Source organism: Leptosomus discolor, chromosome 4 (genome assembly GCF_034619465.1).
Source record: "Leptosomus discolor isolate bLepDis1 chromosome 4, bLepDis1.hap2, whole genome shotgun sequence".
Classification (NCBI taxonomy): Eukaryota; Metazoa; Chordata; class Aves; order Leptosomiformes; family Leptosomidae; genus Leptosomus; species Leptosomus discolor.
This window is the reverse complement of record NC_141394.1, coordinates 10,163,348-10,191,113: the sequence shown is the minus strand read 5'-3', so window position 1 is coordinate 10,191,113 and position 27,766 is coordinate 10,163,348. Positions and strand designations below refer to the sequence as shown.

Here is a 27,766-nt window from a genome sequence, read left to right as displayed (position 1 = left end):
AAAAAAAAGGGGAAAAAAAAAAAAAAAAAAAAGGAAGAGCCCTGTGCTATTTTAGGGCTGAGGCTTGGCAAACATGTATTATACTGCAGAAGGTCAGAGATCCTGAACCATCTCAGCAGCGAGAAGGAGCCCAGTCAGGACATGACAGCTTATAGAACAGAGCTGAAATATGTGTTGCCCAAGTGAATTCATATTTCTTGCATTTCATCAAAGCTACTTTAAATTTACGTTATTTTTAAGTATGAGCTATTATGGATAAAAACTAGGCAATGAAATGTCTTGTCACATCTTATAGGCTGGCTTTTACCACAGGTAAGACCAGCGAAGTTAGGAAAGCTGCTGCAGCCTAAAGGGTGTGTGGAGAACCTGATTCCTGCAGCCATGCAGATGCATGTCTCTGCACTGCTCATCTATAAAACTGCCACTGAATTTCTGGGTTGGCTCATTGGATATCTCCTCCTGGCAGAGGATGTGAACCAAGGCCTCATTCGGTACGTGATGCACGAGGAGAAGGTTCAGGAGACCATGGACAGCTTTCAGTTCCTAGTGAAGGACAGCAAACCCAACGTGGTCAGTGGCAACATCTTCCATGTCCAGTGGTCTCTCCTCAGCTTTACATACACCAGGTAAATGGCACAGGGTTTACAGAACTCTTCTGGCAGATGGGGTCTTACCTGAAGTGGAGCAGGTTGAGCTTTGTAATATATGATTGGACCTACAGCATAGAATTAAATTCCTGGGTAGTTACCATCGTTTCTGCCTGTGTTTCACTGGCACCCCGTCAGGACCGAGGTCTCACTGCACTGTAGCACCACAAGTGGCATTCCTGTTGAATTAACGCTGCTGATTTTGAGGTGGGGGCGACAGGGAGGCAACAGCAGCCGGTATGGAAGTGGGAACTCACAGGTGTGGCAGTGAGAAGTGCCTGCTGGGTTAAACCATGGAGCAGGGTTGCTGAATAGCTGCCATCTGCCCACATCCCTGATTATTGGTGTCTCGGATTTTCTGTGGAGGCAACAATCAGCCTGAGTCTATGGCGGTCAGTATCAGCGTAAACACATAGGGCTTGCTCCCCAGCCTGTTATTTGTATCTGCTTGATATGTTTCTAGCTACAATGTCAGAGAGAGCGCAGGCTCTGTGAGTGTCACCGTGAGGCGGATTGGCAACCTCAACCAGTATGCGATTGTCTTGTGCCGCACAGAGCAGGGAACGGCCACCTCCAGCGCCGGTTCACAGCCAGGAGAGCAGGACTATGTGGAGTATGCAGGGCAGGTAGGTTGGGGACACCAGGAAAGGGAAAGTCTGACCATGCATGCCGTCAAGCCTGGATGAAAGAACTGATAAAAACAGATAAAAACACAAAGGAGACTGTATTTTCTTTCTAAAAAAAATGTGGTTTATTTGCTTTCAGAAGAGGGTCTCTTTTTTTCATCCGTTTTTTATGTTGGCAGATACACTTTGCAGCAATGTTCTGACAGACCACAAATGTTACAGGCTTGCCTGAGAAGGAATGTCATTCCTGATCATGCACAGGGCCAAAACCATGACCGAGATCAGAAGGGGTAGGGGCCTGTGCACTGCATTTGCTGCTGCCCTTGACCTCCACTAGCCATTTATCTTTGGTTAAGGTCGGTATCTGATGCTGCCCGTGCACAGGGTATGTGACTCAAGCAAGGGTAAGGCAGGAAGGACAGAAAGTTTCAGACCCCTGTCCAAAGAGAGCAGGCCACTTGCTGCCTTCCAGGTGCAGTTTGAGGAGCGGGAGGACACCAAGGCCTGCACCATCGTCATTAACGATGACAACATCTTCGAGAGCACGGAGAGCTTTGCTGTGGAGCTCAGCATGCCAGCCTACGCTCTGCTGGGGAACGTCACCCGGGCCACAGTTACCATCACTGACACAGAGGATGAGCCCACCCTGCAGTTCAACAGGAAGACGTACCATGTCAGCGAGAGCGCTGGTTTTCTCTCTGCTCCTGTTGAAAGGAAAGGTGGGTCGAGCCGGGCAGAACAACTTTCTGTGCTCCCGTGGAGCTTTCTGTTGCACGGGAGGGAAAGCAGCCCTGCAGGCACTGCTGTGAGATAGATGTGCAGAGTCTGAACCCACACTGCAGTGAGAGCGAATGGGGAGCCCTGGAGACTGTGGCCAACAGTAAACTGGGGACAGGGAGAAGTGAAGCACCTGTGGACAGACTGTGAAGTACTGTGTGGCTGTCTAGAGCTTGGATTTTGATTCTGTATAGAAAATAGAAGTGGTTTAGTGCCTGTATCCTGCAGTCTTTTATCACATGACCAGGATTACTGCAAGGCTGCTGAGGAGTCTTTGCAGTATACACCTCTGCCAGACTCAGGCAAATGACCGTTTCCTGTTGGCAGGCAAATAACTGTGACACACACACACCCCCCAAATCAAGTGGTGTTCCTTGGGGTTTGCTTGTTTATGATTTTGGGGTGATTCTTTGGAAGTAGCTTTGTGGTGCAACCGAAGTGACAAGGCAACAACACAGGGCAGATTTTTTTTTTAATCTTTCCCAGCTCTGCTGTAAGATACACCAATGCAGTTAAAACTCCTTACTTTTGGATTCATTTCTCCTCCCAGCATGAGCAGGACAAAACCCTTGTATTTATTTTCTGCTTCTCTGTGATCTAGATACTGTGGTTTATGTGGACCCTATCACTGTACTGTAAATTCTTTAATAGGCAAGTGCCACTCGTTTCCTGATCACAGTAACCGAGAGTGCAGATTTGGAGTATGCCTGGAAGTTAGACCTGAGCCAGCTTTTATGCAAGTTTTGGAGCAGGGATCTTTTTCACTCTTCACCCTGTTTTCTGAATGCTGCTTTATTATTTGAGTGAATGGTGTCTCCACCAAATAGGGTAAAAGTATTTCCATACAATTATGGGGTTTTCCTGTTGCATCTTAGGGGATACCAGCAGCACAGTGTCTGCCATCTGCTACACTGTCCCCAAGTCAGCCAAGGGAAGCAGCCTTTATATGCTGGAATCAGGCTCCGACTTCAAGTCCCGGGGGATGGCGGATGACAGCCGCATTGTTTTTGGTCCGGGAGTCACCATGATGACATGTGACGTCACGTTGATTGATGACAGCGAATACGAAGAAGAAGAGGAGTTTGAGATCGTATTGGCTGATGCTTCAGATAATGCACGCATTGGCAGCCGGGCTTCAGCCAACGTCTTCATCGGTGGACCCAACGATGCCTCGACAGTCTCCCTGGGGAATGCTACTTTTACCGTCAGTGAGGCTGCAGGTGAAGAGGAGCCGGGGACTCCCCCAGGGCTGCTCCATACCGTGTTGGGGTGCTTACCGTGAAAGCTTGCTTTCACCAGGAGGATGTATCAGAAGGAGTGATTTAGGGCGCAGCAGCAGAATTGTAAAAGATCTGCAGAGGGCTTCTGTTCTTCCCTCTGCCCCTGTGGGGAGGGCTGGGGGCTGTTCTCTGCGATAGTGTGTGCTGGGTGCAGGAGCAGTGGTGAAGGGAGAAGGGCATGCTGAAGGGAAAGGAGTAGTTTTGTGGTCTGTGGCTGCCTCCTCATCTTGGTTCTCTCTCATGTGCAACTGGTGTTGCAGGAAACATTGAGATTCCAGTCCTCCGACAGGGACCTGATCTCTCAACCCCCATCTCGGTGTGGTGTGCCACTCGGACATCAGACCCTCCATCTGCCAGCCCGGGAATCGATTATGTCCCCAGCTCCAGAAAAATAGAGTTCAGGCCAGGCAAGACAGAAGAGGTGAGGAGCCACTTTGTCTCCTGATGAGTCTGCTCCATCTGGTGACGCTTCTCTCTTGTTTGTATGCATACTCTGTATTTGCCATTTGACTGTTTTGAAAATCCTCTCAGGGCCACTTGAGAACTGTTAATGAATCTGCTAGGGACAGACTCACGTCGCATCAGCACTCCAGCTGGAGGAGGTTCGGTCAGGCCACCTCTCCCAAGATAAAGATGGCTGCCTGTTCTCTGATATGATATGCCAGATTTATCTAGAACATTGTTTCTGTTCATTAATGAATTCAGAAAAGGCCTGACAAAATGACTTTACACATGTGAGTGCCGGGAACAATGACATCTCTAAAAGCAAGACTTCTGCTTTCCTTCTAGTTCTGCACTCTGACAATCCTGGATGATGCGCAGTACCCAGTGATAGAAGGGCTGGAGACATTTGTTGTTTATCTCAGCTCACCCCATGGAGCTGAGCTGACAAAGCCATTCCAAGCGATCGTGGCCATTAATGACATCTTCCAAGATGGTAAGTTGTCCATGGCAGCTCTGTCTGGTCCATCCTAGCCTCTTCGTTAACGCTTCCATGCAGCAGGAGGTTAGTCCGAGTTAGGTTGTTTCTAGGCTGGATTTAGCCTGTTTTCCTGGGATCCTTCCATTCCACATGGCTGCCCTGTTTCTTTCCGTGCTTCACTATCCACAAGAGCCTGGAATCTTTGGAAGGGCAGAATGAATTTTCCTTTAGTGTTCCCTCACTTTCAGCCTCGCTTTGCCTCCTCTGCTCAGAGCTCAGTCCTCAGTTCATGCTCTCTGTGAGCTAAAGTCCCCTTTAATGCGTGAGAAAGCCTCACTGCATGTTTACTTTCTCCTGTGTTTTAACGTCTCCCGTGTTTGCTTGCCTAAGGAAAGCACACACTGTATAATCTAACTTTGTAATAGTCTATAATCATTTCTGCCTTTGTATCTTTTGTTGAGGTCTGCCCTCTTTGCTGCAAGCTATTTGTTCTGTGTCTGTCTGCAGGCAGTAGGATAATGCTTTGAGAAGTAGCATCCTTTTCCGTACTGAGTCCTGATATAATCCCTTCCTGACACACCTCGCAAACACACCAGCCCTGTTCCACCAGCCCTGTCTTGTTCTCCAGCACGTTGCAACAGCACCAAAATGATAGGGAAGGAACAAGTTTCATCAACTGTTGGAGTCAGGTGACCGAGAGGTGACAAGGAGAGATGTGCTCTTTCTGAACCGCTGCAGGGTCTGCTGATCCTGTGCTCTGTAGAGGGTTGATGGCACTAATGGTCGCTTGTTTGTTTGAAACCAGATCCTGTATTGAGGCACAGTGAAGCTGCCATTTTATTCTCTGGCTGTCAGACTCCACGCAGCGGTTCTCCCAGGGTGTATGTGCCCCAATTAGCTCCTGTCTCTCTGTGGAGCTTCAATGCTGCTTGACTTTTTTTATTGCCTCCTGCAGTACCAAGCATGCAGTTTACCAAGGATACGTACACGGTGAAGGAGAAGGAGGGTACACTGCACATCCCCATCTTTCGCACCGGGGACCTGAGCTACGAGTCCTCTGTCAGGTGCTACACCCAGAGCCAGACAGCAGAGGTCATGGAGGACTTTGCAGAGAGGAGAAATGCAGAAGAGTCTCGCATCACTTTCTTGAAAGGGGAGAAGGTGAGCTGAACCTGGCTTATAGGGAGAATGGAGAACCATTGATGGGAGAGGTTCGCATCTCCTTCTCGATTTTGCGTTGTCAGAGGGAGATGAAAGAGGCTGTCCAAGCTGGTTTCTTAGATGCTTAAAGTCACAAATTCTTCTGGCCCTGGAAATACGATGTGACTCTGAAGGGATTGTTTGTTTCATGCTAAAACTGTTTAAAACGTGAAACGCAAATCCTCTGTGTCGGTAGGACTCAGGATTGTTGCAGCAGAGAGCTGTCAGTTTGTGGAAGGAGGTGTCTTCACTGCTGTGTCTCACCGTGTAACTGTGTGGTTTGTCCACACTGAAGTAGCAGCCTTAAAAATGGAAGTGTTTCTTCGAGGATGGACGCTACTCAGACATTAAACCCTGGATAGTGAAGTACAGTGGCTTCAGGGGATTTATGAATGTTTGCTGTTTTCTCCTGCTTACTTGGCTTTAGGTGAAGAACTGCAGCGTTTATATCAGCGATGACTCTGCCTTTGAACCAGAAGAGCAGTTCCAGGTCTATCTCGGTAGCCCACTCGGAAACCATTGGAGTGGAGCTAGGATTGGGAAGATGGACATGGCAACCATAACTGTCACCAATGATGAAGACGGTAAGCGAGGATGCTCAGCAAGGATGTACTTGTAGTGTAGGATGCAGTTCCAAGGTAGTGAGCACAGTCTCATCAACAGTTTGCGGTTTAATTTAGTACACGTGAATGCCTTCAGTCACATGGTCACAGCTCTGCGTGCAGGTCACCGAGGTGATGGGTTTGCGCACCAGACTGGTCTTAAGGGAGTGATTGAATAACAGTGGCTGGAACCCACTATTTGTCCCATTTCCCATTCCCCTGCAGTTGCACAGGGGGTTCGCTTTCCCTGGGAGATGTTGCCTCCCTCCACAGTGTCACAGCCTGGAGAGATCTGTGGGGAAGAAGGGGGACGCCGAGTCCCTCTGACATGACTGCCAAGGGGAGCTGTAGCACCATCCCCTGGCATGGATTTGAGGGCGTGTTGTTCAGTGGGAGGCAGGGGATGGGAGAATCATTTGCCGTCTTCGGTAGCCCAATACATGTGTTGGGTTTTGCCCCACCCCTTGCCCTGATTCACATCCAACCCTTCGAGCTGCAGTTTTGGCCCCTCCTTTGACGAGCCCCTTGCTCTGAAGATGCGTAGATAGAGTCTAAAAGGAGCTGAGCTTAGCTCACCCCAGTTGCTGAATGCCCTTCATCTGTAAACAATCAGCTAGTGTGCAAACCTGGGGCTTTTTCTTCACTGCCGTTTCTTTAGCACCCACCATTGAGTTTGAAGAAGCTGCGTACCAAGTACGGGAGCCGCCTGGCCCGGAGGGTGTGGCTGTTTTAAATATCAAGGTGGTCCGGAGAGGGGATCAGAACAGGACCTCAAAAGTCCGCTGTAGCACCCGCGATGGCTCAGCTCAGGCGGGAGTGGATTACTATCCCAAGAGTCGAATGCTCAAATTCAGCCCAGGTAAAGGGTCCTCGCAGGGAAGGTTAGAGGTGGTGGCATTTGTTTGGGGTTTTTTTTCTTTGTGTTTGGTAATGTATTTTAAATATACTACGTAGACCACTTACTATGTGGGGTTTTTTTAAAGTGTGACTCTTCTGTGCTGCACTCTGGCTGTAATTTTGTCATGCAAAAAGGCTGAACTGTTAAATGAAGGGTGGTCAGAACAGAGGAAGAAGCATCAGCATCTGGCAGGCTAGAGTAGAGTGGCCTTCAGAGGGTGGAAGGATCTTTCAGGATCCAGTGCAACAGCTCAGACCGTGTTGCTGGACCAAGAAGCCCTCACCAAACCAGTTCTGCATACTGGTGTGAGAGAGAGCAGAGATGCTCACAGCAGGGGTGGGGATGTACTTTGGATCATGGATTTTTACTACAGACAGCTAATACGAGACAGGCATTATCGATCCTCAGATGGCATCTGCTAGTAAATTATCACCTGATCAATTGGATCAGTTATCATAGCTGGAGTTTTATGTATAGAGTAGACTCCTGTGTGGACGGGGCTAAATTATTAGTAGCAATGAGTGGAAATCAAATTTATAATGCGTATTTTATCATAATATTTCAATGGTCATAAACTAGACCAGCTGTGCAGTGTTTTTATGAGAATTTCAGAACAATATCTGATGATGATTCAAGTTCTCTCTGTTTCTCTCGCGTTTCCTCTCACAGGTGTGAACCACATCATGTTTAAGGTGGAGATCATGTCCAATGAAGACCGGGAGTGGCATGAGTCCTTTTCTCTGGTGCTGGGTCCTGATGATCCAGTGGAAGCTGTTCTTGGAGATACCAGCACTGCAATAGTGACTATTTTGGATCAGGAGGCAGCAGGGAGCCTGATTCTACCAGCACCTCCCGTGGTAAGTTGCCCATAGCAATGGATGTGAGTTAGTACCCTTCAGTACAGACTGAAAACCCCAGTGGGGTTTCCGAAGTAAAATTAAAAGCTGCAATGACGTACCGGGCTTGGAGTGTGTGGGAAGGATCGCCTTTTCTGCCTTTCCCCTCAGCCCCAGGCGAATGCTGCTGTCTTGCATCCATACAGGTCATCACCCTGGCTGATTACGACCGGGTGGAAGAAGTGACCAAGGACGGTGCTAAGAAATCCCCTTCCCCAGGCTATCCGCTCATCTGTGTCACTCCTTGTGACCCTCACTTCCCCAAGTACGCGGTCATGAAGGAACGCTGCAGCGAGGCTGGGATCAACCAGTCTTCAATACAGTTCAGCTGGGAAGTAGCAACCCCCACGGATGGGAATGGAGCCAGGTCGCCTTTCGAAACCATCACTGACAACACACCGTTCACTAGCGTCAACCATAGGGTATGTGGCTAGGTACCGGCACGGCGAAGCTGCAACAGCACATGGTGTGAGTCAGCGAGGGCTTGGGGCAGCTCTGTCGGTCTGTGTACTGTGTGATCAGTCACAGGTGAAATTTGGTTACGTTCCTGCAGCTAAAAGTCACACACCTGAAAAAATGGCTGCGCCTGAATAAGAGCTCAGCACACCGATGTGACCTGTGTTACCAGGGTTGGGCTGTGGGATTGCTTTCCTTCTGTCCTGCTCAAGTTAGGAACCGCTGTTGCCTCAGGCGCTCGTTTTGCTGCATTGTTCCACGTGTGGCCTGAGACCTCTCTGTCCCTAGATTGTTCACGTCCTGCCCCACAGACGGAATTACAATTTTTCTCTGGGGGCTTTTCCCAGGCACTCCCAACTGTGATGTCTCAGCTCTTCTTAGGCATCTGGCTGTGTTTCTAGACCATCCCTACTGGTTCATGAGTCTGAGACATTTTTAGTGGGTAGTGCACACTTTAGGTACCCAGAGATTAAAACCTAAAATCTCCTCAGATTTGGGAACTGGCCTGAGACATGTGAGTGCTTCTTTGGGGATTATTTTTTTTTTCTTTTGGCTTCAGAAAACTTAGCACTGTTCTTCATTGAGCCTGCTAAAAGCACCACTTTTGTTGACGTGGGAAGTAGCTGTGAACACTCAGACACTTCACTAAATCCCTGTTGGCAGGAGACAGATGGAGCCTGGCAGATTATAACAGCTCAGGCTCCCTCTTCCCCTCCTTTCAGTATATGGGCAGAGGTTGGAAGCTGTAAAGCACCCAACATACTTGAGCATCTACTGCAGCGTAGGTGCCAAGAGGCCAAGCGCACCTGCGTGCCCAAGTGGCCAAGCAGGCGTTGGCACACATGTGCTTCTAGTTTGTGTTTGTGCATGCCTCGCCTCCGTGCCGCCTCAAAACACCAGGACAAAGTGATTTTGCTGCACAGTCAGATGTGGCTGGTGTTTTTGACCGACAAGCGTGTTTCTCCCTTCCCATTCCCTGCAGGTGCTGGACAGCATTTACTTCAGCCGGCGGTTCCACGTGCGCTGTGTGGCCAAGGCTGTGGACAGGGCTGGCCATGTGGGGACCCCCCTGAGAAGCAATGTGGTTACCATAGGCACAGACAGCGCCATTTGTCACACTCCTGTGGTCGCAGGGACGGCCCGAGGTTTCCAGGCACAGTCATTCATTGCCACTCTGAAGTACTTGGATGTGAAGCACAAGGAGCATCCCAACAGGTATGAGCCTGGAGAAGGGGAAAGTGCCGTCCTTCACCAGGCTGCCTGGGGTTGCAGAGCTGACTTGGGTCAAGAGGAGAACGTGTGCCTGAAACTACATCCCCCCATGCAGAGTGACCTTTTGAACAAAGTAGGGTGCTCAGGGTGGTGCTCCCACTCTTTTTCTCACACCCTACTCTGCTGAGGGGTTGCCCTTCCCCTCAGGAAATTGGAGGTGGGGGGACAGGTTAAGAAGCAGATGTGTAGATGGGGAAATCTAGCTGAAAATAAATACCAGGCTGCCACGAGCAGGCTCACCCTGTCTGTGCTGTGCTGTGCTGCTGCGGGGTGGGGGGTAATGCGTGAGGCTCCCGTGTCGGCCAGGGCTGCTCTTTTCTTCTGTCTCATCCGCTGTTTGTTCCAGAATCCACATCTCAGTGCAGATCCCCCATCAGGATGGTATGCTGCCCCTCATCTCCACCCTGCCGCTGCACAATCTGCATTTCCTGCTCTCTGAGTCTATCTACAGGCACCAGCATGTCTGCTCGAACCTGGTCACCATCAGAGACCTCAGAGGCATCTCAGGTGATGTTTAAAGCCAGCCTTTGCTTTCTGAACTTGGTGGTAGGGAGAAGACAGGAAGGAGGTGCAGGGAAGAAGGCTTTGTCTTCCTCTGGGCTCTCTTGACATTATGAGAACAATAATTAATCTTCCTGTCCTAATGGCAGTGAACAGAGTTGTACGGTTGAAGATGAGATGCGATGCACAGGAATGTTTAAAAGATAATGGGGTTAAGCAGCATTGCTCTTTTTGAGGGGGTTGTAGGTTCACACTGTGCTGGCGATTTTCTGCTTTCCGAATCTGTCTTGTGATATCCGTGCGGTTCGAGAGGGATCCACAGGAGGTGGATCACTGTGTCTGTGTCACTGAGGTCTCCTGTGTGGCAACAAGAAGCAGCAAAAGCAAATTCACTGCTGAAGTAAATGCTAGAGCTGAAGAAAAAAGGCAGTTTGTGTCTCTGACACCCAGGGTAATGTGGTCCATGCTTGTTCCACGGTGGACAGATGGTTGTTTTACTTCATTCTGTTCATTTCATACTCGAGCTGTTCGGCATTTCTTAAAGTTTAACTTCAGCCTTTAATTAATACGTTCATAAGTTTGGTTGTTAGGATTCTTACCCCATTCCCGTAACATTCTCCCCTGTGAAGACCTGTGTATATTCAGTTTGACCTCTAGGATGAGGAAAGGAGAGGAGCCCGTTCAGTCCCTAACAGAATAAAAGTCACTGACATGGTTTGAGAGTGAAAATGGGACCTCAGTACTTGGCCTCAAGCTCTTTGAAATCTGGAGTGATCAGTGTCCTGATGTCTCTTAATCCCAGAGGCAGGGTTTCTGGATGAAGTGACCTACGACAGCATCATTCTGGGTCCTGGCTATGACCGCCCTTACCAGTTTGACCCCACAGTGAGAGAGCCGAAGACGATCCAGCTCTATAAACACCTCAACCTGAAGAGCTGCATTTGGACTTTCGATGCTTATTACGACATGACTGAATTAATTGATGTCTGCGGAGGCTCTGTCACCGCTGACTTCCAGGTGAGATGCCATATCCAGAACTCTCCCACGTAATTCAGATCTTTCTCAATTCTTAAGCAAAGCTTCACTTTGTGTGTGTGTGTATTTGCCTGCTCTGCTCTGGACAACTGGAGCATAGCCTTTTCCCCCTTTTACCTAGAAAAGAACGGTGCGTTGTGAAAGGCACTTTATTCAGTTATTTTTGTTGGGGTAACACAAGTTTTACTCTCTTAATCTTCAGAGCACCAGTAAATTTTTTTTTTTTAAATGTAAGGATGTACTGGAAATATAAAACCTCAGCTGTGCTCGATTCTTTTACAATTCTGACCGTATTCTTAGCCAACATAAATGTGCAAAGAACAGAGCAGACGCACACCAGTTCGTACTCTGCAGTGGAGCGAGGCCATGGGAATTTTTAAGTAATTTCTTAATTAACTGACTTGGCAGACCAAAAGCCAAAAATGTTCTTCTATAAAATAGTGGCTTTTGCTACCAGATGTGTCTCACTGCCCTCTCATGGACGGATTATACATGTACATCCCACTCAAGTGAATATCATCTTCATAAAGTTCTTGTTTTATATTCCCAGTCAGAATGTTATGGCCAACATCATCTCTTTTAATTCCTGCCAGTCTGGAATACTTTGTTAACGTTCCTTTAATAGCCACAATTATTTGCACAAATCCAGAGAAGATACTTGAACTGAACAACTGCATGATTTAGTACGTGGAGACTGGCACCGACCAGTCTGGAATGTCTCTCGGAGCTCTCTCAGGGGCTCGCAGAGTACAGCTGCGCTTGGCAGATAATAAATGGTGTATATATAGCCAGAGAGCTGTGGTATTTCACATCCTCTTAGGGCCAGTCCTGAGCAAGCAGAATTGCTGATTTTTATGCACAGAATTGGAAACTGGGGGGGGGTTGAGGTGAAGTTGTGACCACAGCTTCTTTTGTACCGCAACGCCGGTGTGCTTTAGCACTTACCCTTATTTAACATGCAGGTTTGGCTCAAGTACCTACATGTAAAGGTAAAGAAAGTCCAGACAGTCATCTCTGACTTACTTGTAGAAGTTTAGTAGTTAACATGAGGAGCACTCTGTGCTTGCATACTTTTTCCCAGCAGTTCGTTATCATTTTTCAAATGGCAGTCCATCAGTAACATTTTGCCAATCATGCTCAGTCTTTATGGAGCAATGACATCATACTGCTGTAGAAATACTTCGTCCCCACGTTATCCTCCCTGTGTTCAGGACATACGTGGTCCGGAACTAAACAAGAGTCTTCTGTGGCAGGTACTCTGGCTTCTTTCCCCATTTGCGGAGCAGAACGCGAATGCAGTGGGTGCTGTGAGTCTGGGCCAGTGTCTCTGCTTTGAAAGGTGTATAACCACCTTTTTTGGGTTTTATTGCAGGTACGGGACTCTGCTCAGTCCTTCTTAACAGTCCACGTCCCACTCTACGTGTCCTATATTTACGTGACAGCGCCGAGAGGTTGGGCTTCTCTTGAGCACCACACAGAGATGGAGTTCTCCTTTTTCTACGACACCGTTCTCTGGAGGACGGGTAGGTGCGAGGCGTTGGAAGGGGTACAGGTGAATTGCTTTGTTCTTGTTTTTTCCCTTTTCCTTGGTGTCTGCGCTGCCACCACAGTCCTGAGCACAGGTAGCACTCACTGAAGGAAAGGACAGCAAGCCCTAAATCGCTCCTGTCCTCTGCTGGTGGTTACATCCAGGACCTAACATCCGTGCTCCTATGTGTGGTTTGTCCTGCGCCTGCGAATCTGCTATTTCAAGCTTGTTCATTTTCCTTTCCCACCATATTTCGAGCCTGTGTGAACACATGCCTGCAGCCTTGAGCAGTTATTGCTGCTCCAGAGGCTACGAGGAACAGACAGCGCCTCACCTCGGCTTTTATTCTGCCGGCGGTGACACTAAGCATTGTAGAGGAGGGAGTCACAGAGCTTTGTACATGGAGGGCCCCTCAGGAACGAAGGCCAGGAGTACCCAGAAACAATTATCGACAGCGTATTATGTAAAATAAGTTACATTCCCAGGTTAATCGTAGGGGGAACTCAGTATATTTACTTCCTTTATGCTTGAGTGACACTTAGGCGGCACCTGTGGACAATGGAGGCAATGTATAGCTGACTTCACTGGAGGATGATCCCAGTTAAACCATGCCCTTTTGGAGCTCTCTCAAGTGCTTCTGGGGCTACGTGGGGCTGACAGAGCCCTCCTGAGGACCAACTGTGCTGTATGGCCTCCCCGGTGACTTTGTTCTTGCTGCACTGTGCAGGGATTCAGACGGACAGCGTTCTCTCAGCCCGGCTGCAGATCATCAGGATCTACATCCGTGAGGACGGCCGGCTGGTTATCGAGTTCAAGACACAGGCCAAGTTCAGAGGTGAGAGCGTTAGTCCTGACAGAGGAAGAAATCAACGTACAAATACAGATCTGTTCTGAAAACACAGGATGCAGAACAAGTCTGTCTTCCCGCCAGGAGTCTCCCTGTGCTGAGGTGTGCAGCGTGGGGTCTCCCTGTACTCTGCCTCATCTGTCACTTCCTTGTCCTCACCCCAGGGCTTTTTGTAATGGAGCACCACAGCCTGCCGGATGTCAAGTCTTTTTTAATGACTCCAGACCACCTGGGAGGGATCGAATTTGACCTGCAGCTGCTGTGGAGCGCTCAAACTTTCGACTCTCCCTACCAGCTCTGGAGAGCAACCAGCTCCTATAACAGGTGAGGAGGGCGGGTTCAGCCACCTTCAGCAGCTTCCCACAGCACAGTGTTCTCCCTAAGCAATGCACGTGCATGTAGTTAACAGCGGCGGCGGAGCAGTTTTGAATCCAGGCCTGGGAGGGCAATCCCTGTTGCCCTTTCAGCAACCACAGCAGTAGAGTGGAGTGGTCAGGAGCCAGCCTTGTTCAAGGGCTCAGAGCTAGAGCATGCAGGGAGCTGCTGTCAGGGCTGAAAACGCTTCGCTACTGGGTGTGTAAGTAGAGGGAAAAATCAGTTCATCTCCTTGTAAATGCGTTTGTCTAGTAATTAAGCCAGTGGGCAGGTAGATACCAGAGGTGACAGTGTACTCGAGGTTGTTTTGCAGTCTGCAAGTTAAAAGCAGGATTTCATGTCCACGACTGACTTAATCAGTAGTGCTGTGCTTGGGGGAGGTAGGTTTATTAAGATCTAGAAATATTTGTTTCACTCTTTTAAAAAAATCCTTTTCATCATTAGTTCTGCCTGCGTATTCTTGCAGTCTGTGCTCCTTGCACAGCAGGTCAAATAAAACACTGTAGGTCAAATTTGTCCCTCCCGCGACCGCTGGAGTAGATGGATGTTTCTGAGGCGAGGGAGTGGTCCTGCTACGAACTTTATCTTGCCTGCTTACACTAACTAGAAAATGGTGGATGTCAGATAAACACATCAGCGGGGTGAACAGCTTGGAGTCTTGTTTGGTGGCTGCAGTGCCTCCTGTCTGTTCCCAGGAAGGACTACTCTGGAGAGTACACCATCTTCTTAATCCCCTGCACTGTGCAGCCCACGCAGCCGTGGATAGAGCCTGGAGACAAGCCCCTGCCCTGTACGGCTCACGCTCCTGAGCGGTAAGGAGCCCCCATCATCATGGCAGCAGGACAGTTTCAGCCTGTTTGGGTTGTTTGTGTGGTCCCAGCAGGCGTGTGGCAGGCTACAAGAGCAGCAGGAGGGGGAAAGGGGAGGGAAGGAACCTCCTGTTTGGCTCAGGAGTCCTCCTGCAACCTAGACCGTCCCCCCTCAGGGTGGTGGAAGATTGCTCGGCTGGCGGTTGGGGTGCTCCAGCCAGTCACAAGCACGGGAGGGTCTGTTACTCCTGAGCACAAGGCAGGCATCTTCACTTTCTTTAAAAAAAAAAATTCCATAAAACAAAGTTGCCTTCACCTGTGTGCCTGCCTTTCCTCTGGCACGTCCAGCGAGACTGCGGACGCCCAGAACAGGGGCTGTCCTGGCCTGTCGTGTGTCTTGGCCAGTGGTTTTCAGCCTCGTGGCTGCAGAAGCCCGCACAGCCTTCAGTTGTGCCCTAACAGAAAGAAAATCAAACCTGTTGGGAGGAGGTTTCACCTGGTCGTGAGGAGCCCTGCACCATTACTGGGAAACTGGGGCAGGGTGAGGGGCAGCAAGTCAGGTTGGGTTGAATGCCACCCTAGTACGGGGCTGCTGGACTGTGAATAGTAAAGCAGGAGGGAAGAAAGGAGAAGCAGAGTGTCTGGGTCACCAGCGTGTCCCTTCGGATGCGTCCAAACTAAACCTCTCCTTTTTCCTTTCCTGTCCCAACTTTAGATTTTTGATCCCGATTGCCTTCCAGCAGACAAACCGCCCGGTTCCCGTCGTCTACTCCCTAAACACGGAGTTTCAGCTCTGTAACAACGAGAAGGTGTTTCTGATGGACCCCACCAAATCCGAAATGTCCCTGGCAGAAATGGATTACAAAGGGGCTTTTTCAAAGGGTAGGGGTTGTTTTCTTTTTCTTTCCCATTCTGCCTGTACCTCATGTGTCTGTCTTCACAACTTCCATTCCTCTGAAAGAGATGGGTACAACCCAGATTCGGCCATGCCTCTTTTACAGCAGCAAATAGTATTTTGAGCACGTTACAGCCCTGTGACAGCGTGACAAGGCAAGAACGTGCTCTGGCGCGCTGTTTTGTCATCTGCACGCACAAATCAAAACCCTTCAAAACCCAGAGCCCTGTGTGGTTTGGGGCACTTGGCACCAACAACGGTTCTCTTGTTGAATTGGAGTATTTAACCTGGCCCTTTTTCTCCGCGTCTCCTTAGGGCAAATCCTGTATGGCCGCGTGCTCTGGCACCCCGAACAAAACCTGAATGCCGCTTACAAACTGCAGCTGGAAAAAGTCTACCTGTGTACAGGCAAGGACGGCTACGTGCCTTTCTTTGACCCGACGGGCACCGTCTATAACGAGGGGCCCCAGTACGGCTGTATTCAACCCAACAAGCACCTGAAACACCGATTTCTCCTCCTGGTAAGTTTTCTGCTGGGGACAAAACCACGATGTTGAGTGTTGTGATCATCTCCAGAGAAGGCTGGTGGTCTCTTGCTGACCTAACAGCTGGGAACTAAATGGCCGCCACGCTTGTGGGGAGAGGTTGCACGTATTGATACGTAGCTCTCATTAGCCATTTCGGTCCACGTGTTCTCACTAACCTGACTGTCCCAGGTGACGTAGCGCTGTTGGTTTTCTGTTTGACATCCCCAGGCGCCCCCAAACCCCGCAACATCCTGCAGAGTCTCCAGGCAGACCCTGCCACCCTCCCAGCCACCTGCGCCGTTGTGCAGCCACAGAAAACCAGGGCCAGAATGAAGTGTCGTGCCTGTGCTAAACAATTCCCATGTCTGTGAGGGTCTGAAGTCCTTGCAAAACTGTCCTCTGCTTCTGCTTTCTGTTTGCGTTTTTTCCCCAAATCTGACTGGAAAGGGATGAGAAGCAAAATGGGGTAGATTTTTTACAGTACTGGGCAAACCCTGAAGACAAGATTAGTTTTTCCTCATTGTTTATCCATGAGTATTTCTTAGGCTAAAAAAGCCCCATGAATTAGGAAGAAAAATAAGTGATGCACCAAACTGTTTAATATTTCCCTCAATCTCTGGTTATACTGTGGCTTGGAATTGACAAGACTGGCAGCATATAAAGGAGATTTATTTACCAGTTACACAGAAATTCTTCTTCTATAAACCTACAATTAGCTCCCAAGATGTGTTCAGCTCTTCTTATGAGCTTTGCAGTTGACATTTGCCAGCGTCCTCACTGGCAGCCCCGCTACCACCCACCGGACGAGGGTGACATTAATGGTGTGTGTTAGCGTGGCACCGTCCCTGAGCAGGCTGGTTATCAGCTCTACAAACCTAATATTGACGCAACCAGCACGAAATGTCTGCAAATCACACAGGTCATAAATACTTTCCATGTGTTTAAAGAAACGCCTGTGCCCGCATGTCGCTGTGGAGACCGGGTTTGATTTCTGCAGCGGTACGTGGTGTTTAGTGGCCTGCTGGTGTTTAGTGACCTGCCTTCTGGCTTCCCTTTGGAAAGATGACAGCACATACTCCTCTTTGTAACACCTCGCTGATTTCCAGGACCGAAACCAACCAGAAGTGACGGATAAGTATTTCCACGATGTGCCTTTCGATGCCCACTTTGCTTCCGAACTGTCCGAGTTTCACTCGGTGAGCAGCATGCCCGGAGTCGACGGGTTTACTCTCAAGGTGGATGCTCTCTACAAGGTACGTACCACATGATACCGGTAGCCCAAAACTCACTTCTCTGTCCAGGATGTCCCAAATCCTTGGTGAATTGTAGGCTCTGGGCCTGACACTGCCTAGAGAAACCAGGTGTGTCTTAGGGCAGGTCTTGCACCCTTCTGCAGTTTAACAGTAACCCTCAACCAGCTTTGCTGATGGCGTGGTGGGACGCGCTGCCTCCACGCCCACCCACAACACGGTCTCTGTGAAGCGAGGCAGCCTCACGTCCGCCTGATCGCCTGCATTTGCAGCTGGCGCCGCAGCAGGCCTCTCCCTGCTTTGCTGGGGTACAAGTGCAAGCTGAGAGCGCAGCAGCGGAGCCCAAAAATGGTGCTGTCCCTCTGGAGGTAGCTCTCCGCACCCCTTCCCGCTTACAGGGGCAGGCGACCTCCGGTTGCAGTTCCTCTCCGTGCGCAGAGGCTGGCGAGTACAGACTCAGAGACAGATACAGGAGGGACACAGAGGAAGCTCTCAGGCGAGGGCAGAATTTTATATCCCAATTTCTGGGCTTTTTTGTCCCTCCCCAGAGAGGCCCTCTTTGTAATGCGGTGACCTCTGTTTGCTTAAGGGGCTCCTTGGCATTGTGCCGTCAATTAACGGTGGAGCCAGTTAAGAAGCAAACTCCAGCACAGAAAATGGGGATGAGGAATTCTGGTGATTGTTTTTTTCCAAAGCATTCAGGAAAGAAGCTCTTTAAAACCGTATTATTAACGTTCCTGAATTAATTCTTGCCAAAGGTAGGCAACAAGACTGAACACCCCACTTGCTGATAAATATTACTGCTCATAAAAACACACCGAGCTTTTTTGTTGATATTTGTGCGAGTCGAGAAACAAAAAACGCCCCCAGCTCTGCCTTGACTGAACAAAATCACTTGATCTAAAAGCTGCAGTTACAATTCCCTGTGTGCACGTCTTCCCTTTCTGCAAGGTGGAAGCTGGGCACCAGTGGTACCTTCAAGTCATCTACGTCATTGGCCCGGAGAGCATGGCAGGGCCTCGCGTCCAGCGATCCCTCGCTCGCCGCTGGAAACGCGGCCGCAGGGACTTGGTCGACAGCGACGGGAGGCTGATGCTGGACGACTCCTTAATCTACGACAACGAAGGCGACCAGATCAAGAACGGCACCAACATGAAGTCACTCATCTTGGAGAGGGAGGAAGCCGCCGTCGCAGCCTCCTTATCTCAAACGGGCGCTTCCCTGGGGAGCGCCTTCGCTGCCCTCGCCCTGCTGCTGGTGGTGCTGTCGGGGGTTTGCCTCCTCACCAGGAAATGTCGAAGGCTGCGGAGGAAGCGGGAGGCTGCCCGAGCCGCCCCGGAGGAGCATCCCCTGAACACCAAGGTGGAGCTGCCCAGGGGCACCGGGAAGGCCCTGGACAGCCGGTACTGCACCGTGAGGAACGTTAATATATTGAGGGAAACGGGGGGCGTCCGGGAGGGGAAGGGCAGGAAGGTGAAGCAGGTGAACTTGGAAGTCAAAGTCCACAGCAATTTGCACGACGGAACGGAAGTTTAATGGAGCCACGCGCTTTGGTTTGGTAAAAGCTTTTTATAAATTGTCAAAAAAAAAAAAAATTTAAAAAAGCTAAGAAAAGTTACGCTGGTATTTTTATACTCTTGGGAGCAGGGGTGGCTCCAGCTCGCCTCTGCTCCTGTCTGAGCTGCCTCGCTGCACAGCCATGCAGAGTTCTCCATCCTCCTCCAGCTCTGGCTCCGCCGCTTGCCTGAGGGTGGCCCAGGCCTGTGGAGGGGCATCGTGGGGCCATTGTCCCCCTGCTCAGTGTGGAGGGGTGGCTCTGCATCAGTCAGGGGAGAGCAGCAGCGACCCTCTGCTCCTGGCCCCTGCCTCGCTGGGGAATACAGCAAAAGAAAAGCAACACCTTGTTTAACCCCCCATGGTTTGCTTCTTAAAATGAGGCAAAACCTATCGGAGAACCAAACCACAGACCTGGTGTGTGGTGGCTGGGGGTTCATTTTGGGGCTGGGGGGAGGGGCAGGGCCATGAATTGTGACACAGGGCATGAACTGCCCCATCTCGCGGCACGGCAGAGAGTAAAGTTTGACTGTAAACCCGCCACTGAGCGCCACGGGGGTGTCCTTTCGCTGCGCCGCCCCACGGGGCTCAGTTCCCACCGCGGGGCTCTGCCCTGCGACACTTCCCGTGAGAGCGGCCCCGCCGCTGTCACCGGGGGGTGCGGTGCCGCCCATCGCCCACGAGGTGGCGCTGGGCTCCGCACAGCTGCTCTGCGTCCGCAAGGGGGCGCCAAACGGGGTCCGGGGCCGGTGTGAATAACGGTCCCGGGCGTTGTACAGGCACGGACGGCGCTTTTCGCCCATCTCAGACGTTTAATTCAGCCTGGTGCATGCCAGCCTCCCAAGCAGCGGGGACCAACGCGACTAGACCCCCACCTCCGGCAGGAGTCCACGCACCTGCCCACCCCCCTCCCCTCCACAGCCCAACGCCCTCCCACCCCCCTGCACCCGCGGCCACCCCGGCCCCCGGCTTTGACCCCAGAAACAGCCGACAGGGGCTCCGTTTCTGGGCCCAAAGGCACAGGACTCGCTCCCTGCTCCAGGCCCCGCAGCCCCTTTCCCAGCCCCGGGCTCCGTTCTCAGCCCTGGGAACCGCCCGCCTCGCTCCGTGCTGCCCAGCCCCAGTGCAGCCCGACAGCTCCAGTCCCCAGAACTCCCGGCTGAGCCCCAAAACCCCCAGACCCAAGTGTGGTGTCGGGACGGGCCCGGGAGCCCCGGCGATGTCGGGCGGTGCTTGGCAACTGAGCGGGGGGACCCGCGGGGCGGGCCCGGCCCCGTGTGGCCGCGGGCGGCTCGGCCGAGGGCGGGGGGCGCCGGGCTCCGGCCCTCCGGGCTTTATTCCCCCGCGCCCCGGGGCTCCTCGCGGAGCCTCGGCCGGCGCGGCCGCCCGGACACCCGCGCTTCCCCGCCCGCCCCGGCCCCGCCGCCGGCCGCTGCTCGGCTTCGGCCCCGGCCTCACGACCCCCACCCGCCGCTCCGCCTCCCGCCGCTCCCCCAGCCCCGGCGGCTCGTGCGGGCCGAGCCCCCCCGCGCCTCACCTGGCCCCGCCGGGGGAGCCCGGCCCGGCCCGGCCCGGCCCGGCCGCTGCCGCCCCGGGGCCGCGATCGGCGCCACCGGCGGGACGAGGAAGGGGCGGGCGGGGCCGCGGGGCTCAAATCTCCTCGGCCCCGCCCCGCGCAGGCGCCCTGGGGAACGCCCGGCGCACCTGTGCCAGGCCCCGCCCCGCGCAGGCGCTCTGGAGACACGCCCACCCGCCCCGCCCCGCCCCGCCCCGCCCCGCACACCTGTGCCCGCCCCGCGCAGGCGCCCTGGGCACAGCCCGGCGCACCTGTGCCAGGCCACAACCGCGCGCAGGCGCCCTAGGAACGTGCCCGCGCGCCCCGTCCAATGCACCTGTGCCCGCTCTGCCCCGCGCAGGCGCAGTGACACTCCGCCGCCTGTCCACACCTTCCTTCCCGGCCACGCCCCGCATCAGGCCCCGCCCCCGAGCCAGCCCCCGCAGTCACGTGCCCCGGCGGCGGCAGGTGCGCGGCTGCCCCCGAGGCGTCAAAATCCCCTCGCGGCCGCCAGGGGGCGCCGCCGCTGCGGGAGCGCCGGCAGCGGATTCGGAGACCCGGGTCTACCCCCCCAGCGCTGAGCGGATATCGGCGCCTCTGTCCTCGCTGCTTCCCGGGGTTCTCTCGTTTCCCTGGGGCTCTTTCGCGCTGGCTCCGGCCGCGGCTCTCACGGTCCCGGTGCTGGGCGGTAGCAGCCGGAGACTGGAACCGGGAGCGACGCCGTCTCCCGCCTGCCCCGGGCGGCCTCAGGATCCCGGTATGGGGCCGGGCAAAGGAAACGAGGGAAACCGGGGAGTAAGGGAAGGAACCGGGGACGTTTATTCCACCTTTACTCCGCCGGCGGGCTCTGGTGCGGGAGCGGCGGCACCGGCCGCTGCCCGGTAGGTGCTGCCTGGAGCCCAGCTCCGTGCCCTGCCTGCAGGCAGCTGCCGGTGGGCGGGGGGGCTCTGCCTCTCCCCGCAGGCAGCGGGGGCTGCCCCGTCCCCTCCCGGGGCCGGATCCCTCCGGGTCTCGGCGGAGGCTTTTGCCGGGACCCGCGGGGGGGGGGCGGGCAGGCGCCGGCTGCTGCGGGCCCCGGGTTTCCCAGCGGCAGGAGCTGCCGTCGCTGCCTGTGCCCGCGGGTGCGTGGTTTGTTCCCCTCTCCTCCTGGGGTCTGACCCCCGTGGGTGCCCGGCTCGGGCCCGGTGACTTTCCCGGCGGGTTTCGGCACCAACCCTCGGCTCCCCTCTCGGGGGCAGCGGCTGCAGCTCGGCCTATGGGGCTGGGGGTCCCCGGCAGCTCCTAATTTCCACTGCGGGATCAGCCCCTGCTCAAACCGTGACCCAGCGACCGGCCGTGGCGGAGCCGCACCCGGTAACCTGGGGGAGACGGGGATCTGGCGGGTCTGAGGGATCCCGGGGCGGCCGGTGACCCCTCCTGCCGCCGGGCTCCCTCCCCCCGGCACAGGCACCGGCCGGTTTCCTCGTCCCAGCGGGACCTCCCGGCAGGACAGAGCCCCCGGGCGGGCGCTGGCCCTGCTGGAGCTGGGAAGAGCTCGGACTGGTGAGTGTGGGAGCTGCTGCTGGGAGGAACTGGTTTCCACTGGGCTTCAGCCCTTCGGCCCTGCCCGGCGTCATCCTCGCCGGCGGATGCCCGAGGGCCGGAGCCGGCAGCATCGGGCAATGCTATGGCGGGGCCCAGGGGTGTTTCCGAGCTGTTTGAAATCATGGGTTTACCTAAAACCTTCTTTTTCAGCTGCAAACGTGCTGCGGTGGGCGCAGCGGCCGCCCCAGGGACCCGCACGGCTCCGGCAGCCCCGTGGGTGAGACGGCGAAGCCGGCCTGGCCGGGCCCGGGGAGCGACGGCCGCCCCGGTGCTGCTGGTCCCTCGGGAGGCGCCGGCGGCCCCGGCGGTGCCGTGTGGCTGCACCGACCGTGGGGAAGGCTCATCCCGGCGCCCGGGTGAGGAGCTCAGCCCCGAGGGCCGGGGAGGACACGTGCCCGGCAGGTGAGTGCCCAGGGCGGTGGGACCAGGGCGCTCGGCTGCCGGGGCCAGGTGTGCCGGTGGGGGATCTCCAGAGCCCCAGGAGGAGCCGGGTCCCTGCAGATCCCTGGGGTTGGGCAGGGCTCCTGTCCCCGGTCGTGGGAGCAGGGTGCCAGGATTGAGCGGGTGTGAGGGAGCTGGGCCTGGCCGGAGCTTGGGGGGTGGTTTTGTGCTTGGGGTACACTGGCTTTGCCCCTCATCCTGCCAGTGGGGCGGGCAAGGACAGCCAGTGCCATCCCCCGGTGACTCTGGGGGGAAGGAGGGGTCCTGGCACCAGTAGGGGAGTGCCGGCTCCCCCATGGCTGTTGGCATGTGTGGGGGGCCATGGTTCCTGGGCCCAGCCCTTGTGGTGCTGCCACGAGCTCTGTATGTCCCACATCTCTCCCTGCACAGGAACGGACAGAGGAGCCCCAGGAAGAAGCTGGGCTGCCTGCGCTGAGGCCAACGATGTTGCCTGCCCTGCCTGGACTGCGCAGCTCCAGTTTGGTTGTTTGAGGCTCCCGTTTGTTTCAGGTCTGGCTCCAGTCTGTGGATGGCTCTGGCTCATTTCAGAGCCTGTTTCTTGCAGCAGCTTCACGTTGGTTGTTTCTGCCTCTGTTTTGTTTCAGGTGCAGCTTCTGGATGGCTCCAGCTCAGGTCATTGTTTCTGGTCCAGCTCGTGCTTGTGAAAATGACCTTGGCTTTTGCCCAAGTCGTAAATCAATCACTGTCATAATTGTATGCTATGTAAATATGGACTAAGGAGTGTGTAACGAGGCGGGGGTTGTGCACCCCTTGAATAAAGAGTTGGACACAAAACCAGTGAAAAGCACCTTTTGCCCCAGAGACTATCTCAGACGTTTAACTCGGCCTGGTGCATGCCAGCCTCCCAAGCAGCGGGGACCAACGCGACCAGACCCCCACCTCCAGCAGGGGTCCACGCACCTGCCCACCCCCCTCCCCTCCCCCCACAGCCCAACGCCCTCCCACCCCCCTGCACCCGCGGCCAACCCGGCCCCCGGCTTTGACCCCAGAAACAGCCGACAGGGGCTCCGTTTCTGGGCCCAAAGGCACAGGACTCGCTCCCTGCTCCAGGCCCCGCAGCCCCTTTCCCAGCCCCGGGCTCCGTTCTCAGCCCTGGGAACCGCCCGCCTCGCTCCGTGCTGCCCAGCCCCAGTGCAGCCCGACAGCTCCAGTCCCCAGAACTCCCGGCTGAGCCCCAAAACCCCCAGACCCAAGTGTGGTGTCGGGACGGGCCCGGGAGCCCCGGCGATATCGGGCGGTACTTGGCAACTGAGCGGGGGGATCCGCGGGGCGGGCCCGGCCCCGTGTGGCCGCGGGCGGCTCGGCCGAGGGGCCCCGGGCTCCGGCCCTCCGGGCTTTATTCCCCGGCGCCCCGGGCCCCGCGGCTCCTCGTGGAGCCTCGGCCGGCGCGGCCGCCCGGACACCCGCGCTTCCCCGCCCGCCCCGGCCCCGCCGCCGGCTGCTGCTCGGCTTCGGCCCCGGCCTCACGACCCCCACCCACCGCTCCCCCAGCCCCGGCGGCTCGTGCGGGCCGAGCCCCCCCGCTCCTCACCTGGCCCCGCCGGTGGAGCCCGGCCCGGCCGCTGCCACCCCGGGGCCGCGATCGGCGCCACCGGCGGGACGAGAGGAGGGGGCGGGCGGGGCCGCGGGGCTCAAATCTCCTCGGCCCCGCCCTGCGCACGCGCCCTGACACGGCCCCGCCCGGCCGCTCCCCGCCCCGCGCAGGCGCCCTGGGGAACGCCCGGCGCACCTGTGCCAGGCCCCGCCCCGCGCAGGCGCTCTGGAGACACGCCCACCCGCCCCGCCCTGCGCAGGTGCCCTGGGCACAGCCCGGCTCACCTGTGCCAGGCCCCCACCCGCGCACGCGCGCTGGGGGCACGCCCACGCGCCCCGCCCCGCGCAGGCGCACAGACGCCCCGCCCCTCCGTGCCCCGCCCCGCGCCTCCTCTTCCGCCACCAGAACCGCAGCAGCGCCGAATGTGGCCGCACGTCGGGAGTGGTTCGGCGGCGCCGGGCCGGGCCGGGCCCTTCGCTCGGGACGCGGGGCTGCAGCGACGGTGCGGCCCGGGGGCTTTTCCTCGGGCGGTGCGGAGCCCGGGGCCGGTGAGGCGGGGCCGGGACCATTTCTCTCGGGGGCTGAGACCTTGCCGGCGGGGCGGTCCCGGCCGCTGTTGGTCTTTCCTTCCCGCTCGCCTGAGGTGCAGGTCCCGGGGCTCTGCCCCGGCCCAGAGAGCCGAGGAACCGGATCAGGCCCCGGCTCGGGCCTTGGTCCAGCCTCTCCCAAGCCCCGGAGCCCTGAGCACAGTCTCGGCCTCCCCGTCCCGGCGCCGCGGGCAGAAGGAGCCTCTCTCTGGAGCGGGCCCCGAGCCGGGACCTGCCCCGCGCCGGGAGCGGGAGCTGGCGGCCCAAGTCCCGCCGTCCCTACCTGGGGCTGCGGGTGCTGTTGTCGCTGGAGCCCTGATGGCGCCGAGCCCGGTTTCGCGGAACAGGCACGGGCGGCTCCGCGCAAGCACCGAATAAAGCCTGGGAACCGGCGGCGGCGCTGGGGCTACCCCGGTACCGTCTGCCTGCGCGGGCGTCCCCCAGCCCGTGAGCACCGGCTGGGGAACGGCCCGCGGAGGGGAAGGGGCGTCTCGGCTCCGGAAGCGTTTTGAGCCCGCGGACCCTCCCCAGAGGAGGCCCTGCCTGCCCCGGGAACGACCGGGGGGGGCTACGGGGCCGAGCCCCAAACCCGGGACCGGGGCTGGTTTCCAAGCCCCGATACGGGCCAAATGACCCTCGTTGCACACCCAAAAACCACAACCCCCAGTCCCTGCTGCAGAGCCCCGCAGGGCCGGGCTCAGTCCCTGTTTTCGGACCATCCAAGTGCCCCGGTGAGCCGGGCTCCAGGCCCCGGCAGTGCAGCACTCGGGCCCTGTTCGCTCAAGCGCTGACCCACACGACTCGGTCTCTCTTTTCAAGGCCCCGCACTGCCCCCACGAGCCTGGTTTCACACCCCACAGACACAAAACTCGCTCTCTGCTTCACAGCCCTAACACTGGCTAAAGGGGACTGGTTCCAAGCCCCCCCCCAGTGCAGGACTGAATCTCCCACACCCCACACCCCAAAACACAGGACTTGGTCTCAGTTTCTGAGCCCTAAACCTGGTCAAATGAGCCTGGCTCCAACAATGCAGGACTTTTAGTCTCCATTTCTCAGCCAAAAAAAAAAAAGGATGATAGGAGTTTCAGGGTCCTAAAACTGGCCAAATGAGCCCAGTCCCAACACAGCACTTAGGCTCCATTTTTCAAGCACTTAAACACATGACTTAGTCTCTCTTCCTGAGCCCCAAACCTGCCCAGGTGAGCCTGGTGTCACACTCCCAAAACACAGGACTTAGTCTCTGTGTGAAGGTGCTCAGCCTCACCCCAGGGTGCCTGTTCCTGAACCCGCAAGGCTTGCCCTCACTTTTCCTGAAGTGAAATAGGGGTTTGCTCCCCCCAAGGCTGTGTCCAAGTCTGGCAAACACAGGACTTAGTCCCGATTCCAAGCCCCACAAGCCTAGTTTCCTGTCTGAAAGTGCTCACTTTGTTCCCGAGCCCCAAAACACAGGACTGTCTCCATTTCCAAGGCCAACAAATGCAGGACTTGGCCTCTGTTTTCAAGCCCTGGAAATGTGGGACTCAGTCTCTGGGTTTGAGCCACTGAAGGAGTTTTCCAGTCCCAAACCCACAGGACTCACTCTCCCTTTTCAAGCCCTAAAAACACACTTTGTGGGGTTCAGCTCACATGCCTGGGCTTGACCACACAACTCAGTCCCTGAGCCCCAGCCCCTGAGCTTGGCTTTGAGCTGTGAAACCCTCTGGCTCCAAACCCCGGGAGTTACTTTCCCTCTGGAGCCCCCTGAGCTGCTTCTCCATCCCACCAGCCCAGCTGCTGCTGCCTCAAAACCGGGCCTGGGCCTGAGCCCCAAACCAACCCCCCGTGCCTGGGCCGAGCCCCAGCACAGCCCCCGAGCCAGGGGTCACCTCCCCCAACACCCACCCCGCAGTCTGGGCTGACGAGCCCCAAGGGTTTCAGTCCTCAAAACCCCCAGACCCAAGTGTGGTGTCGGGAGGTGCTTGGCAACTGAGCGGGGGGGACCCGTGGGGCGGGCTCGGCCCCGCCCCGTGTGGCCGCGGGCGGCTCGGCCGAGGGGCGCCGGGCTCCGGCCCTCCGGGCTTTATTCCCCGGCGCCCCGAGCCCCGCGGCTCCTCGCGGAGCCTCCGCCGGCGCGGCCGCTCCTCCTCGTTCCCTTCTCGCGGCAACTGCCCCGCCGGGCTCCGGGCTGCAGCAGCCCCGCTCGCCCACACGCCCCGGCCCGGCCGCTGCCGTCCCCTCCCCGCCCTCGGCCTTCTTTCCGGCCCGGCCTCTTCGGCCGATCCCCGCTCCTCACCTGGGGCGGGCGGACACCGCCGCCCCGCGGCTCCGAGCGCCCGGGGCTCCCGGCGCGGGGCCGGGCCGGGCCGGGCCAGGCCAGGCCCCCCCCGCCCGAGGAACAGCCGCTGCCCCGCTGCCCCGCAGCCCCCGCCCGCAGACCCGCCCCGGCGGCGCCCGCGCTGGAACTGAGGCAGACGGCGGGCGGGGAAGATGTCGGCCGCCTGGGGCCAAAACTGCCCGGGCCCCGCCCCGCGCAGGCGCTGTGGGGCACCGCCCCGCCCCGCCCGGGGGGAGGAGGCTCCGCGGGGGCGGGCCCTGCGGGAAGGGCGGGGCGGGGCGGGGGCGGGGCGCCCCGTCGCCCGCGGGGTCCTAGCGCCAGCCCGGCCCGCAGCCGGTAGCACCGAGGATCCTGCGAGAAAACCCCGGCTGCCGGAGGACGCACCGAGCCGGCCGGCCGGTCCTTCCCGCGCAGGCGGCCCCGGGCGAGGGCGACTTGAGGGAGACTTTCGGTGCGGAAGCAGCGCGACGGGCACCTGCCCCGCGCCCCAGCACGCGCGGGCTCACTGTGCCCGGGACCGGGACCGGGATCGGGACCCAGCTGGGAGGATAACCAGGGCTCGGCCCCTGTCCGTCCCTGTTCAACAGCCCCCGGCCCACCCAGGGCTTCTGGCTCTCCCCGAGAAGGGAGAGCGATGTCCCCAAGGGCAGGGCGGGCCGGGCATTTCTCCCCCGGGGCTCCCCGCTCCTGCCCGAGCTGCGCTGGGCGGGGGTCCCAGTCTCCCCTCCTCCTCTCGGACAGAACCCCCAGGCCACCCCCAGTATCCCTCCTCCCGTCACCCGTCCCACCATGGTCCCGGTCCCGGGGGGGCAATCGGGTTCCCCCGCCGGGGA

The 27,766-nt window shown here is 56.6% G+C and overlaps 1 protein-coding gene across 1 annotated transcript in view; it reads left to right on the top strand.

Moving 5' to 3' along the window:
* The window catches only part of FRAS1 (Fraser extracellular matrix complex subunit 1), a 139,859-nt gene extending 120,980 nt beyond the window's left edge, over positions 1 to 18,879 (top strand). Inside the window, exons 52-73 of the mRNA XM_086464383.1 lie at positions 467 to 626; positions 1,111 to 1,273; positions 1,746 to 1,992; positions 2,926 to 3,270; positions 3,591 to 3,751; positions 4,120 to 4,267; positions 5,208 to 5,413; positions 5,880 to 6,036; positions 6,713 to 6,913; positions 7,622 to 7,809; positions 7,995 to 8,270; positions 9,287 to 9,519; positions 9,923 to 10,083; positions 10,880 to 11,094; positions 12,485 to 12,635; positions 13,368 to 13,475; positions 13,652 to 13,811; positions 14,558 to 14,674; positions 15,387 to 15,553; positions 15,882 to 16,087; positions 17,200 to 17,346; positions 18,295 to 18,879. Of these exons, the coding sequence (XP_086320509.1) occupies positions 467 to 626; positions 1,111 to 1,273; positions 1,746 to 1,992; positions 2,926 to 3,270; positions 3,591 to 3,751; positions 4,120 to 4,267; positions 5,208 to 5,413; positions 5,880 to 6,036; positions 6,713 to 6,913; positions 7,622 to 7,809; positions 7,995 to 8,270; positions 9,287 to 9,519; positions 9,923 to 10,083; positions 10,880 to 11,094; positions 12,485 to 12,635; positions 13,368 to 13,475; positions 13,652 to 13,811; positions 14,558 to 14,674; positions 15,387 to 15,553; positions 15,882 to 16,087; positions 17,200 to 17,346; positions 18,295 to 18,879 (4,502 nt within the window). The remainder of the gene's footprint in view (positions 1 to 466; positions 627 to 1,110; positions 1,274 to 1,745; positions 1,993 to 2,925; positions 3,271 to 3,590; positions 3,752 to 4,119; positions 4,268 to 5,207; positions 5,414 to 5,879; positions 6,037 to 6,712; positions 6,914 to 7,621; positions 7,810 to 7,994; positions 8,271 to 9,286; positions 9,520 to 9,922; positions 10,084 to 10,879; positions 11,095 to 12,484; positions 12,636 to 13,367; positions 13,476 to 13,651; positions 13,812 to 14,557; positions 14,675 to 15,386; positions 15,554 to 15,881; positions 16,088 to 17,199; positions 17,347 to 18,294) is intronic.
* Positions 18,880 to 27,766: the final 8,887 nt, after the last annotated feature.